The sequence below is a fragment of the Ictidomys tridecemlineatus genome, chromosome 2 (genome assembly GCF_052094955.1).
Source record: "Ictidomys tridecemlineatus isolate mIctTri1 chromosome 2, mIctTri1.hap1, whole genome shotgun sequence".
Taxonomy (NCBI): Eukaryota; Metazoa; Chordata; class Mammalia; order Rodentia; family Sciuridae; genus Ictidomys; species Ictidomys tridecemlineatus.
This window is the reverse complement of record NC_135478.1, coordinates 1,568,677-1,582,680: the sequence shown is the minus strand read 5'-3', so window position 1 is coordinate 1,582,680 and position 14,004 is coordinate 1,568,677. Positions and strand designations below refer to the sequence as shown.

At 64.9% G+C, this 14,004-nt stretch overlaps 1 protein-coding gene and 1 long non-coding RNA gene across 5 annotated transcripts in view; one reads left to right on the top strand and one right to left on the bottom strand.

Annotated features, from left to right (window-relative positions):
- Positions 1–36: 36 nt before the first annotated feature.
- Positions 37–14,004, bottom strand: part of Tmprss9 (transmembrane serine protease 9) — a 34,673-nt gene continuing 20,705 nt past the window's right edge. The window contains exons 9-20 of one of the 4 annotated variants that reach the window (XM_078028101.1): positions 12,103–12,377; positions 10,448–10,584; positions 9,567–9,885; positions 8,045–8,216; positions 6,388–6,659; positions 5,681–5,817; positions 4,295–4,403; positions 3,941–4,093; positions 1,740–1,911; positions 904–1,169; positions 684–820; positions 37–366 (exon numbers count right to left, since the gene is read on the bottom strand). In XM_078028101.1, coding sequence (XP_077884227.1) covers positions 205–366; positions 684–820; positions 904–1,169; positions 1,740–1,911; positions 3,941–4,093; positions 4,295–4,403; positions 5,681–5,817; positions 6,388–6,659; positions 8,045–8,216; positions 9,567–9,885; positions 10,448–10,584; positions 12,103–12,377 — 2,311 coding nt within the window. In that variant the 3' untranslated portion in view covers positions 37–204. Of the gene's footprint in view, positions 367–683; positions 821–903; positions 1,170–1,739; positions 1,912–3,940; positions 4,404–5,680; positions 5,818–6,387; positions 6,660–8,044; positions 8,217–9,566; positions 9,886–10,447; positions 10,585–12,102; positions 12,378–14,004 lie in introns of all 4 variants that reach the window. The other 3 variants (XM_078028105.1, XM_078028093.1, XM_078028096.1) reach the window with 3 other exon arrangements.
- Positions 361–11,279, top strand: LOC120891552 (uncharacterized). Its single transcript, XR_013428734.1, has 7 exons — positions 361–484; positions 1,787–1,926; positions 2,013–2,126; positions 2,746–2,863; positions 4,492–6,631; positions 8,749–10,236; positions 10,475–11,279. It is a non-coding gene; the product is annotated as an uncharacterized LOC120891552 (long non-coding RNA).

Genomic DNA, 14,004 nt, shown 5'->3' with positions numbered 1-14,004 from the left:
GGATGAGGTTTTTCCTGTGCCATGGAGGTGCGGAGCCAGGGGCAAGAAGCTGTGTTTATTGGAACAAAGTACACAGTCCAGGTGCCCCCCATACCCTTCCCTCCTTCCCTGCCTGCCCAGCACCCAGCATCCTCTCTGCAGACTGGGTGGACAGTGTTTCCTCCTCCCTGTCTAACGTCCTGGGCCTGGACAGCCACATGGTGGTCACTCCTCGATGTTTTGTCCTATCCAGCCTCTCACAGCAGCCACCCGAGTGTAGACACCTGGGAAATGAGGTCGACCGCAGCCGTAGCCCCAGCTGGTGACCCCAGTTAGCACCCATCGGCCAGAGGGCTCCCTGCAGGCCAGGGGTCCCCCAGCATCACCCTGTGGGGGAGAAGAGGGTTACTCGGGCCAATCTCTCCCCTCTCTGCCCTTAGGCCACGGGAGGGCCCATCTGACTTGGGCACCCCTGAACAACTGACCACTACAGGAAGGACTCTAAGTGAGTGGCTTCCTCAGAGCTTCACTCATCTGGGAAATGGGTGCCACACTAGGGTGGTCCACTGGTACTGTTGGCGGGTGTTTGTGGACGGGCCCTTTCACAGCAGCCTCCGCCCTGCCTGCCCATCCTTGTGGTCAAGACCCTGGGGAAGGATGCCCAAGTGGGGTGGCAGTGGGACCGCCCTCCCGGGGGCGCTCACCGAGCAGCTGTCCACTCCGCCCTGCGGGAACCCAGCGCATAGCATGCGGCTGCTGATCTGCACCGGGTAGAAGCGGCGGCAAGTCTGCTCGCTGAGGAGGCGCACAGCCGCCTTCTGCAGCTGCCGCGCCATGGAGCCTGCGAGGGGAGTGGGGGAGGGTCGGTGCGGACCCCGCCTGGCCGGCTGCCCCCAGCCCCGCCACCCTGCTCCCGGTGCCTACCTCCCTCGCGCACGGAGCCCCAGCCGGTGATGACGCAGTGCGTGCCCTCGGAGGGCCGCGGTGCGGGCTCTGGCAGGCAGATAGGCCGCACCAGGTGGCTGCGGCGCACCGGCCCTGCCAGCTCGAGCAGCGCCACGTCGTAGTCGAGCGTGTAGCGGTTGTAGAAGGGGTGCTTGTAGATGCGCGCCACGCGCTCCAGCTGCCCCTCGGCGCCGCTCAGGAATGGCGTGCCCAAGAAGGCTGCCCACTGCTTGGGGTCCCCATAGCTGTGGGATGCGCCAGCACAGGCATTGGCACAGATCTTGGTGCACAGCCCTGCCTCTGCGGTGTCCCCGTGCCCCCACACCTGCCCAAGGGCAGTTCCTCTGGAAATGGGGCCAGAGTGCTCCCTCTCTTTTAGATGAAGGGGAACCCACACCCTGAACGTGGTCAGCCACTGTTTGCTACCACGGGGTGGGCCTATTTTCATAATGGTACTCTGAAGGGGGTTTGTGGGGGCCGTGAGGTCCCCTGCCACGGCCTGCCTGTCCCCTCTGATGCCAAGGCCCTTGGGGGGGTGTGTCCTGAGCTGGGCGTCCCCTCTGGAGCACTATTCACCTCCATTGAACACCCTGCCAGGGAGAGAGGTCCTCTTGGGGAGGGGCACTAAGGTGGAAGGGGAGGGAAAGAAGTGAGTGCGACATTCCCCCATGGGCTCTGCGGCGCCAGGTGTGGACCAGTGGATGCCCTGGGGGGTGGTGACCTGGCCAGCAGAAGCCCATGGCAAGGCAGGCATCCCGGCCCAGAAGGGGAGGCAGTGGTGTGGACAGTGCCAGCGTGCAGGGCCACCGACTCACACGTCAAAGCAGTGTGCAGCCGACAGCAGCCACCTCTCTGCCACCAGCACGGCTCCACAGCGGTGCTCCCTGCGCCGCAGCCACAGGCTCACCTGCCACGGCCACTCACCTCGACCTGCGGCACTGCCACCCACAATCCTGGCCAGTGCTCTGGCAGGAGACAGGCCACAACCTGCAGGGAGGCAAAGTGAGCAGTGAGGGGGACCTCTGGGGCAGAGGGGTGGGCAGTAGGCGGCTGCCCCAAGAGGCTAGGCCTGGCTCTTGGTCCTGCAGGGAGCCCTCTGGCCTGTCTGCTGACATTTGAAGTCGTGTTCCTGGTTAGCTCAGCCCTAGGGCAGCACCTCCTGGGCCCATCCCGGAGCCACCTGCATGTGTCTCGAGCCCATGGTAACTGAGTCCCCTCTTGCCCTGGGGGACAGCCCTGTGGTTCCTGGTGCCCTGTGCACCCTTCTTTGCCAGGATCCTTCCCCCAGGCTGTGATCGTCCCCATCCCCAAGGGGATGACAGTCGGGACAGGGTGGTTCTGGGAGTTGCAGGGAACCACCCCTAGGCCAGTAGCCACTTCCTGCAGGGCACTTTGTCTTGGCAAGACAAGACCCCCTTCCCTGGCCCTCTCCCACCACCCAAGTGGCCACCCTGCCCTGAACGCTTAGGGAGAGTCCTGTCCCTGCCTCAGCAAACTCAAAGGTGGCCAGGAAAGGAAGGGCTGGCGTCCCCCACAGAAAGAAGGGGCAGGCTGCAGGGCTGGCTGCGGTGCTCCCTGCCGGCCTCAGACACCCGCGGAAGCACTGCCCCTCTTCTTAGGAATGCAGGTGGCCTCCACTGTGAGGGCCGGGTCTCCTTTTAGGGTAGCTCCTTGCCCCTTTGGGGACCCCAGTTAGGACCTCCCAGGCTGTGGCTAGTGAGAGGGCAAAGGTTAGCTAGGTCAGTGCCCGGGCCCCAAGAGGCCAGTGTGTGGGGTGAGAGATGCTCCTCCCCCAGGCCATCTCTGCCTTCTTACTCCCAGGATGGCACTGTCCAAAGCCTCGTCCACCCCGCCCCGGGGCCTCTCCACCCAGGCGCCGACTTCCCATAAGGGCTCTGCTGTGACCACCCGCACTGCGCTGTCCTTTGTCTTCACAGAGGTAGGACCTAGCTCTGCCTCGCAAGGCAGACTGCTGTGGCCAGGGCCACCCACACTGGTGTGCGCTGAGCGGGTGTCCTCCATGCCTGCAGGAGACTCTCTCCCTCTGGCAAACCACCCCCCGGGTAGAGACTCCCTCGCTGTGCCCACGCTAATGTCCCTGGCTGTGTTGCTGGCCTTGTGGGCCCCATTAGACTTGTCCAGGGTACTGTATAAATGCGTGTGGGGGGAAGGGCCACCTGCCCCCAGGCCCGTCATGACAGCCCTGATAGGCAGTGACCTGGGAGTGACCTCCCCAGCCTCCCGGGAGCTGGGGGAGGGCAGTGCTGGGGGAGGGCTGGAGGCCTGGTCTGGGGGTGGGGAGACCCCCGGTTGCCCGTGGTGACAGCGGGACGGGGAGCTCGGGTGCAGTGGGGCTTCTGGGAAAACTGAGGCAGGAGATGAGGAGGGCACAGTGTCCCCCAGCTGGCTCCCAGACAGGACCGCAGCCCCACGTGGATGGTCACCCCACCGTCCCCCAGACCGCGTGGGGCTCACTAGCTGAGCGGGGCCACCCAGTGCAGTTGCCCCCAGGACAGCGCTGCAGGCGGCAGCTTCTCCTGGACGCTTGCAGCCAGGCTGTGGGGGCGCACGGGGTGGGGGGCTTTATTCCCAACTCTCACACTGCAGCTTCTTGTGGTTCTGGTGACAGTCAGCTCCCGCCGCGGAGCAGAGGGCAAAGGAATGGTCTCTCCTGGCCACGCGTGGCCCAGGCTTGCTGCGCCTGGCAGCCTGGGTCCAGTGGAAGTGTCCCCTTCAGCCCACACCTCCACCAGCAGCTGCCCCACGCCCCCACATCTCCACTTTGCTTGTCTTCCCCCCACCCCTAGCCTGATGTCAAGTGCTGTGTCCTGGGGTCCCCACTGCCTCCCCGTATGGAAGTCCCTCCCCATTACAGCCTGGCACATAGCGTGGCCCAGTGCCTGTGCAGTGAGGACTGCGGAGAAACGGGAGAAGGCTGGGGGGGGCTCAGAAGGAAGCCGCTGTGCTGCAGGCTCCAGCTGTCCCCTTCTGCCAGCTCCCACCGACTTCCCTGTACCTGGCAGCTGGGAGCGCGTGGTGGACTCGGGGGTGTCTGGAGGCAGTGTCTTTCCCCTGGCAGTTGAGCTTGTGACGGACACCGTCATGTCGGCAGGCTGGACAGTGGCCCTGATGCTGGCCCCGGGGGTGGTGGGTCTGCTGGTGGTGACCCCTGGGACGGGGAGGCAGCTGGAAGTGACCTGCGTCCTCGAGGTGGTGGGGGGAGGCGTGGGGGGAGGCGTGTTGGGGGAGCCTGAGGACATGGTGTCCAGGATCCAGCCCTTCAGCCTGGTGATGCGCGTGTACACTCCGGGCTTCTGAGCCTGAGCGCAGCCAACGCCCCAGCTCACGATCCCTGCCAGGTAAAACACACCTGGGGCCTCCTCGCAGGCCAGGGGTCCCCCGGAGTCGCCCTGAAGGAGAGCACCAACCAGCATCCGCCAAATGAGGGCTGGGCATTGCCTGGGCACCAGGAGACCTGGCTGCAGAGCCAGGCCTGGTGAGTGCCCTCAAGCTGGCCCTGGCTGCTGCCCTCTCCAGGCCGCATTGATCTTGCTTTTGTTGCAGCAGAAATAAAAACTGCAGAAATCTCCAGGAAAAAACAAGAACAGCCATGCCCCCCGCCCCCCATGAGCCCCTGCTCCTGGCTGCGGCCCCTCCCTCTGCCTCACCAAGGACTGTGCCGCCAAGAGCCTGAGGCTGGCAGCACTGTGGTTGCCAAAGGTGGCCTCCTGCCCCACGTGAGCTGACCATTTATATGTGGACTAGATAGAAGCAGTATTGTGGGGCACTCGTTCTGTAGTTATAGACCTAAAGATAAGTGGGAGATGACTGTGCAGGCCTGTCCTCACGGCGATTCTCAGAGAGCAGCTTTGCTATGATCAGATGACAATCTGAGGTCCAGAGAGGTCGGGTAACTTGTCCAGGGTGACCACTGATAACAGGTTGGGCCAGATGCCCGTGCAGTGGCACAGGCCTGTCATCCCAGCTCTTCAGGGGGCTGAAGCTGGAAGATCTCAAGTTGGAGGCCAACCTGGGCAACTTAGTGAGACCCTGACCCCAAAGAAAAGTGGAAGAGCAGAGCCGGGTGTGTCGCTCCGCCGTGGAGCCCTTGCCTGGCGTGCTCAGTCAGTCCCCCCAGTTTGCCAGGCACGACAGAGACAGTGAGCCGGACTTGGGCCCAGCTTCAGGGCTGGCTGGGTTCCCCTTTCAGGTAGTGCCCACCCGGCTGCCTTCTTTTTTTCTTCTTCTTCAATACCAGGGACTGAACCCAGACGCTTAACCAAACAGAGCCGTCCCCAGCCCTTTTATTTTTTATTTTAAGACAGGGCCTTGCTAAGTTGCTGAGGCTGGCCTTGAACTCACCATCTTCCTGCCTCAGCCTCTGAGCCTCTGGGATCACAGGTGGGCCCCACTGCCCTGCCCTTTCTTTCATTCTTTTGCTTTGTTGACTCATCTTTGTCCAGCCCCAGGGATGGGCCCCAGGGCCTGGTACATGCTGTGAAAGTGCTTCCCACTGAGCCACACCCCACAGCCCAACCAGTCCCCTAGGAGGGGCACCCGGAATGCCTCCAGGCTCCCTGCATGGAAAACCCCTTGCCTGAGCGCTTCACAAGCCCGCACCAGGAGGCTGGCACCTAGCCCAGACCCCACAGGGAATTTCTGGATGGCCAGGGGGAGGCAGACGGGCTGTCTGCCAAGTGGGGAAGGCGCGGAGCCTCCTCCTGTCCCCCCAGGCCTGAGACCTCCCCGGACTCACCTGGCAGGAGTCGACTTTGCCCTCCAGAAAGCCTGCACAGAGCATGCGGTCGGTGAGGGAGAAGTTGTACAGCACGCTGCAGGCCTTCTGGTCGATGATGCCCACGGAGGCCTTCTGCAGGGTGTCGGGCTTGGTGGCTGCCGAGAAGGAGAGTCCAAACGCCACTCAGTCAGTGGCCACCAACTGCCTGGCCTAGTGCTGACGGCCTGAGACGGAGTGCTGTCCCCAAGCTGCAGTTGAACAGATGGGGCCTACAGCGTCACAGTTGGTCTAAAGTCCTGTGGGAGGCGGCGGCAGATCCGGTCCCCCAGCTCAGAGCCCAGGCCTGTCTTGGGAAGGCCATCCTGGGGTCTGAAGGACACGCCAACTCGGGGCAGGAGCTCTGAATGGGGTGGCAGTGGCCAGCACAGCTCCTCCATAGAGGGTTTGACACTAAGTGTTTTCTGCTCCATAGCCCAGGCGGCCTCTGTGGCCACCGCTCAGCTTGGCCACTGTGGCACCCGCATGAATGCTGTGGACTGTGAGCCTGTCAGCCTCCACAAATGGGCATGTGGACGTGTAGGGAGAGAAGCAGCCAGCAGGGCTGGGCCGGGGGTGGACACAGGCCTCTGAGCAGGCAGGGCCCAGGGCGCGGGGAAGAGAGGTGATCCCCCCTGCCGGGGCCTGGCCTGGAGAACAAGGCCATCTTCCCCGGGGGTGCCACTCACCGTTTCCTTCCTGCGTGTTACCCCAGCCTGAGATCACGCACTTGCGGCCCACAGGGAATTTCTGGATGGCCAGGGGGAGGCAGACAGGCTGGATGTACTTGTTGAAGACCAGGGGGCTGGCCAGCTCCAGCACCGCCACGTCGAAGTCCAGGATGCCAGGGTTGTACCGGGGATGCAGTGCCACCCTGCGCAGCCCAAGCTTCACGGGGCTCCCGCCCACGCCCAGGAGTGATGCGGTGCCCAGGTGGGCCTGCACGCGCTCGGCCTTGGTGCTGTGAGACAGGGGCCCCGATGCGCACAACTGGAGGACAGCGGGCCACAGGGATGGCCGGGCCTAGGGTTGGGTGTGAGGCTGCAGGGTAGGGAGGGCAAGGGAGGAGCTCTGGGTAGGGAGGGGAGGGATTGAGGTGGAGGGGAGGGACTGGCTAGAAATTGTGAGGGAGGCGGAGTGGGTGGAGGGGGAGGGCCATGGGTGTGGGGGGGACTGTAGACCGGGCAGGGGAGGAGCTATGGGTGGGGAGGGGCGGGGCTGTGGGTAGAGAATGCGGGGGAGGAGCTATGGGTGGGGAGGGGCGGGGCTGTGGGTAGAGTGGGCAGGGGAGGAGCTATGGGTGGGGAGGGGCGGGGCTGTGGGTAGAGTGGGCAGGGGAGGAGCTATGGGAGGGGCGGGGCTGTGGGTAGAGTGGGCAGGGGAGGAGCTATGGGTGGGGAGGGGCGGGGCTGTGGGTAGAGTGGGCAGGGGCGGGGCTGTGGGTAGAGTGGGCAGGGGAGGAGCTATGGGTGGGGAGGGGCGGGGCTGTGGGTAGAGTGGGCAGGGGCGGGGCTGTGGGTAGAGTGGGCAGGGGAGGAGCTATGGGTGGGGAGGGGCGGGGCTGTGGGTAGAGTGGGCAGGGGAGGAGCTATGGGTGGGGAGGGGCGGGGCTGTGGGTAGAGTGGGCAGGGGCGGGGCTGTGGGTAGAGTGGGCAGGGGAGGAGCTATGGGTGGGGAGGGGCGGGGCTGTGGGTAGAGTGGGCGGGGGAGGAGCTATGGGTGGGGAGGGGCGGGGCTGTGGGTGGGGAGGGGCGGGGCTGTGGGTGGGGAGGGGCGGGGTGGAGGTGGAGGGAGGAACTGGGTAGGAACAGTTGGGGGGCAGGGTAGGGGCGGGGCTGTGGGTAGGGAGGGCAGGTGGAAGGGATCTATGGGTAAGAGCAGTGCAGGAGGAAGGGTAGGTGAGGGAGTGGGGCTATGGGTAGGGAGAATGGAGGGGAGGAGCCATGGGTAGAGGGGCGGGGCTAAGGGGAGGGAGGACAGGGGAGGTGGGGGAGGGCTGTGGATAGGGAGGGCAGGGCGGAGGGGTGGGGCTAAGGATGGGCTACAAGGATGCTGGGCCTTCAGGGCTGCTGGACAAACAGCCCCCCAGCAGGGAGCTTGGGCCAGGGGTGAGGCGCTGGGGCTTAGCTCTCTACATCACGAAGAGCCCTGTGGCTTTATGAGGGTCACAGATGGACGGCTGTCTGGCTGACCGCCAAGTGGGGAAGGCGCCCTCCTCCCGTCCCCACAGGCCCCGAGTCCTCCGGCCCAGGTGCCCCGAGCCTTCAGACTGGCGTGCTGCGCACTCGGTGGGAGGCACCGAATGCTGAGGGTCAGATGGGTGGATGGGTGATCCCGGGGCCTTACTGGTTGAAGCAGTGGGCAGCTGACAGCAGCCAGCGGTCACCCACCACGGTGGCTCCGCAGAAGTGCCTTGGACCTTCCTTGAGGCTGACCTGCCAGGGCACCTCCCCAGACGCAGCCCCAAGCCCACCCACAATTCGGGTGGGCTTCTCCATCGCAGGCCGGGCCCCGCACTCTGCCAGGAGACAAGAGAGAGGGGTCCCAGTGCCCTTGTCCACTGCGGACACAGCATCCTAGGCCTGGAGGGCCCGGGGATGCCTGAGTGCAGCCGTCTGGCCGAGTCACCCTCTTCTGCAGAGAAAGCTGTGGCGGCCCCAGGTGTCCGGCCTGAGGTTGGGCAGGAGGTGGTGACGGCTCTGTGGGCTTCCCAGGCACCAGGCGCATGGCCACAGAGCAGGCTCCACACTGAGGGCCCAGGGCGCTCAGAGATAGTGGAGATGGTTCTCTGGGATCTGGGGACAAGGTGCAGGTGACAGTGAGGTGCAGCATGGGTGTCATGGGCTCAGAGGCCTAGCAGGTCAGCACATGGTCAGCTAAGGCTGGACCCAGTCCTGGGCAGTGTCGGTCAGGTGGCCTCTGTGGGCCTCTGCACCCAGGCTTCTGGCCCTCCAGGCACGATGTGTCCTCCCAGGGGCCCAACACGGTTGCCAGCAAAGAACGAGGTCTCAGTGAGAAGCCTCACTGCGGGGTCCTCACGTCCTACACAGGAGTCACCACGCAAGAGCAATCCCACTCCTGCACATAACCCCCAGGAGCCAAGGCACGCCCCATCCCGACCCGAGGGGCAGTCCAGCTGTCTCTGAATGATACAGGCACCCACTCTGGAGCCACCCTCAGCCACGGGCAGGAGCAAGGTGACACGGCTGCAGTGTGGAGGGACCTGAGGACCTTGTGCTTGGTGAGAGTCAGATACACAAGGCCACAGCGTGGGACAGTGACAGGAGAGTCCAGACAGGATGTGGAACTGTGGGTGCAGAGCTGGGGGGTGGGGGCCTGCTCACGGGGTGGGCTTCCTTTTGAGTTGTTGGAATATTCTGGAACTAGTGGTCATGGCTGCACAACTCTGTGAATCTACCAATAGCCACTGAACCACACACTTTGAAAGAGTGAACTGCATAGTTCACATCAGAAAACTGGTGACAAAGTCAACAGGAGCCGGGTGCACTGCACACGCCCCTCATCCCAGCAGCTCAGGAGGCTGAGACACAAGTTCAGAGCCTCAGCAACAGCAAGGTCCTGAGCAACTCAGTGAGACCCTAAATAAAATACAGAATAGGGCTGGGGAAGTGACTCAGTGACCAAGTGCCCCGAGTTCAATCCCTGGTACCAAAACAATAAAGAAATAAACAAAAAGTTTAAATGCAGAATGGGAGGATGACCAACCTGCCGGGCTTCCTGTGCTCCTGCACATGGCAGACCTCAGTGATCAGTCCCCTTCTCCTTGCCACTGGGCTTCAGAAAGCCAGTCCAGCCAGCCCAGCCCGGCACAGCAGCCCACTGGCCTGCGGCTCTGCCTGGGAGTTACCTTGTGGTTTAGGAGCCAGCAGAGAGTCCAGGGGTGCAGGGCTGGTGGCCTGCGTGGGCTTGGCGGGAGTGTCAACCGGGGGGCTCTCAGGGCTGGTCAGCCAGGCGGTGCTGGGGGCGGTGGGGACAGAAGCCACGACCGGGGCTGGTGGCTTGCTGGCGGTGGAGGTCGCCTGCAGGATCCAGTCCCGCAGCCGTGTGACCCGGGCGTAGACCCCGGGACGCCCTGCTTCTGCACAGCCGATGCCCCAGCTCACGATGCCGGCCAGGAAGAACCTGCCGGAGGGCTCCTCGCAGACCAGGGGCCCTCCCGAGTCACCCTAGGAGACGGAGGCGCACCTCAGCACGGACCGGCTCCCGGCACTCAGGCCGCAAGTCCAGCCGCAGGGTCCAGGGAGCCCAGACACAGGGCCCTGGATCTGGCTCAGCCTCCTTGGAGGCCTGGCCTGGACCTTGCCTTCCTCCTGCCCCGGCCTCTGAGCAGCTCCGGTTGCTCCTTCTTAGCGCAGCCACCGCGGGGACCTGAGGCCACAGCTGCCTTCCCTCTCCACCCCCCAGGGATGGGAGCAGCCGCGGGGACAGGCTCCACCGCTGTGCTGAGCGTCCACTCGAGGGCCCTGGGCCACACAGCTCAGGAGAGCTGGAGGCGGGGCAGAGGCTCCAGGGAACAGGTGTCCGTGGGGGCGGAGGGCTTGGGCAGCAGGAGGGCGGGCGGCAGGCTGTGTCAGCGCCTCGGGCACACACTCGATGGGCCCCGCGGTGTGTTGCCTGGTGACAGCCAGCACCAAGGAGGCTCACCCCCACAGGTGACTCCCCACAGGGCCGTCCATGGGGGCCTCCAGACAAGCTCCTGTCCCCTCACACTTTTCCCTGGGAGCTCACCTGACAGGAGTCCACCTTCCCGTCCAGGTAGCCGGCACACACCATCCTGTCGGTGAGCGAGGGGCCGTACAGGCCAGCACACAGGGCCTGGTCCAGCAGCTCCACGGTGGCTTTCTGCAGCACCTCTGGCTTGACCACTGCCCCGATGGGGAGAGAGAAGCAGGCTGAGAGCTCTGGTGCCCCAGCAGCCACCCCAGCCAGGAGGCTGAAGACCGTCTCCTCTCCCAGCCTGTTCCCGGCTGTCAGTGGGCGTCCAGGAGCACCCCGCTAAAACCAGCCAAGGTGGCTGCCCGAGAGGCCCCTCTCCCCCTGGACGGGTCGGCTGCGCCTCCCTCCCCACCGGCTCTGCCCCCAGCCTCCTCCTGGGGATCTGGGCTCCCCCTTTCAGGCCGCTGTTGTTCCCGTCTGCGCGACCCCTGGCTCGGCCCAGCACCCGCCCCCTCAGATGCTGGTGGCCCCGGTCCTGCCTGGCACCTCACTGTCCTGTCTTCCCCGCTCCCTGGGTCTCTGTTCCCATCCTGCCGAGACCCGCCCCGCCGTGCAGTGGGCTGCTGGCCAGGGTGCTGGTCCTCAGGTCGCCCGCCTGCGCTCCAGCTTCTCACCCAGGGACCCTCCCGGGGCCCCTGACGGCCCCCGCCCGTCCTGCCTGGCTTTTCTGGGTTGGGGGAGGCCCTGGTCTTGTGTCCCTGGACCTGTCCCCAAGGCAGCAGCCACAGGCCACCTGCAGTGTTTAAATGGAGGTTTAAATGCATTAAAGTGAAATGACGCGCAGCCTCAGCTCCGGGCTCCTGGCCACTGCCCTGGCCAGTGGCTCTCGGGAGGCGCCCCAGGCCTCGGACTTGCCCTTTTGTTCTGCCGTCCACTCGGCCTGGAGGCCTGGCTCCTAAGGCAGCACAGAGCGGCTCCAGTCAGGCCCACCGAGCCCTCGCCACCGGCAGCCGCCCGGGCCTGCTGGGTCTCCAGGGCACCGCTGCCCACGGTGGCCCACCAGGAGGCCCTGCCTGGCAGCACGTCCCGGCACCTGTCATAGTCCCCGACCCAGTGCCGGGCTCCCCTGAGGCACATGGAGGCTGCTCTCCAGACCCTGGACGCCCCCCAGCGCCATGGGGCACTCCCCATCGTGAATCACCAGGGCCCAGAGCCAGAAGGCACCAGGTGGCCTCGGCAGGTGGCCTCGCCAGAAGGCCTGCCCCTGGGGCAGGGGCCACCAGGAGGGCTCAGCTCACTGGGAATGGGCCCCAGGAGGGCCGGCAGGCCACGCACCACAGGACGGGCAGGTGTTCCCAGCAAGCCCCGCGCACCAGCACCCTGCTTGGCTCTGCCGGAACCTGAGCATCCGGCAATTGAGTCCATCACTGAGCCACGGCCACGCCCGTCTCCCAGCCTTCGGGAGGCTGAGGCAGGAGGCTTGACGGCTAAGGCCGGCCCTCAGCAACCCACAGACTCTGCCGGCCTTCAAATCAAATGTGCGAGGCTGGGGTGCCCCTGGGGGAGGGGGCGGAGTCTGTGGCTGACCCCGGAAGTCCCACTCGTCACTCGGAGTCTGCAAAGGCAGAACCTCGGGAGGCGAGGACAGCAGTGCCCGGCTTGCTGCCCAGGCCGAGGCTGGTGGCCGCCCTCCTGCCCTCCCGCCCGCAGGACCCGCGGGTGCTTACGGAAGTCCTCCTTGAGGTAGCCCCAGCCCGAGATGAGACACTTCCTGCCTGGCGGGAAGACGTGGGTGGGGGCCGGGAGGCACGCGGGCTGGATGTACCTGCCCAGGGGCAGGGCCCGGGCCAGCTCCAGCACGGCGACGTCGAAGTCGGCCGTGTCCGGGTTGTAGGAGGGGTGCTTGGCGATCCGGACCACCCGGGAGCGCACGGCGCTGGCCTCCAAGCCACTGAGGTGGGTGGTGCCCGTGAAGGCCACCCACTGGGACGGGTCCTGGAACCTGCAGGGACAAGGCCTGATCAGCGCACCAAGGACAGGACCCACACAGGCTCGGTGGGAGCTGTCCCCATGGCTGGGCGCGGCGGCCAGCCTGTCGTCCAGCGCCTGGGAGGCTGAGGCAGGAGGCTCTGGAGTTCAAGGCCAGCCTCAGCAACTTATGGAGGGCCTGTCTCAAAATAGAAAAAATAAAAAGGGCCAGGAGTGTGGCCCAGTGGAACAGCAGGGTTAAGTCCCAGTACCACCCCATGCACACACACACACACACACACGGGCGCACACACGCACGCACATGGGCACATGCACACTCACACAAGGCTGGGGTGACCCCGTGGTGGAGGTCTGGCTGGTGGACCCTGGATGCCCCCCCAGGCACCATGGGCACACACAAGCACACACGGGCACACACAGAGGCACACACAAGCACACACACAGGCACACAAGCACACACACGGGCACACACAGGCACACACAGGCACACAAGCACACACACGGGCACACACAGGCACACAAGCACACACACGGGCACACACAGGCACACACAAGCACACACACGGGCACACACAGGCACACACAAGCACACACATGGGCACACACACGGGCACACACATGCACACACAGGCACACACATGCACACACACATGCACACATGCACACACAGGCACACACATGGGCACACACATGCGCACACGGGCCCACACAGGCACACACATGCACATACAGGCACACAGGCACATACAGGCACACAGGCACACACGTGCACACACAAGCACACACATGGGCACACACATGGGCACACACACGGCACACATGTGCACACACAGACACACACATGCACACATGCACACACAGGCACACACATGGGCACACACACGGGCACACATGTGCACACACGGACACACACAGGCACACACATGCATGTGGACACACAAGCCAAAGTGGATGCGGCCAAGTCCACGGGGATCAGACATCACCATCTGCTCATCATGAGGGGGACCTTCGAGCCACCAGGAGGCCGCTGCTCACGGCTCGGAGACCGAGGGCACCGGTGGCATGCGGGCAGTCGGGCCTTCCTGGGGCTGCAAGGGCCAGCGGCCACGCGGCCCAGCAGTCCTGTGTCCAGGGAGCACCCAGGGGACCAGGGGACCTGGCAGCACCTGGCCTTGGGCCGGCCTGGTCCACAGCAGCCACCACAGAGCGCCACCTCCCACAGAGCCTCCCGGGCAGGGCAGGACCGGGCAGCGCCTCAGGAGGACAGGACAGAGCTGAGGACACACAGGCCCCACCCCCACACGGGACGTCCCGCCCGCCACACACACGCACGGGGACCACCCACACACATGCACACACGCATGGGGACCCCACACACACACACACACACACGGGGACCACCCCCACATGCACATACACACGGACACATGGGACCATCCCACCCACCACACACACGCACGGGGACCACCCACACACATGCACACACACGCACGGGGACCACCCCCACACACATACACACACACATGGGGACCACCCCCACATGCACATACACACACACGCACGGGGACCGCCCACACACACACACACACACGGGACTGTCCCACACACACACACACACACGCACGGGGACCACCCCCACA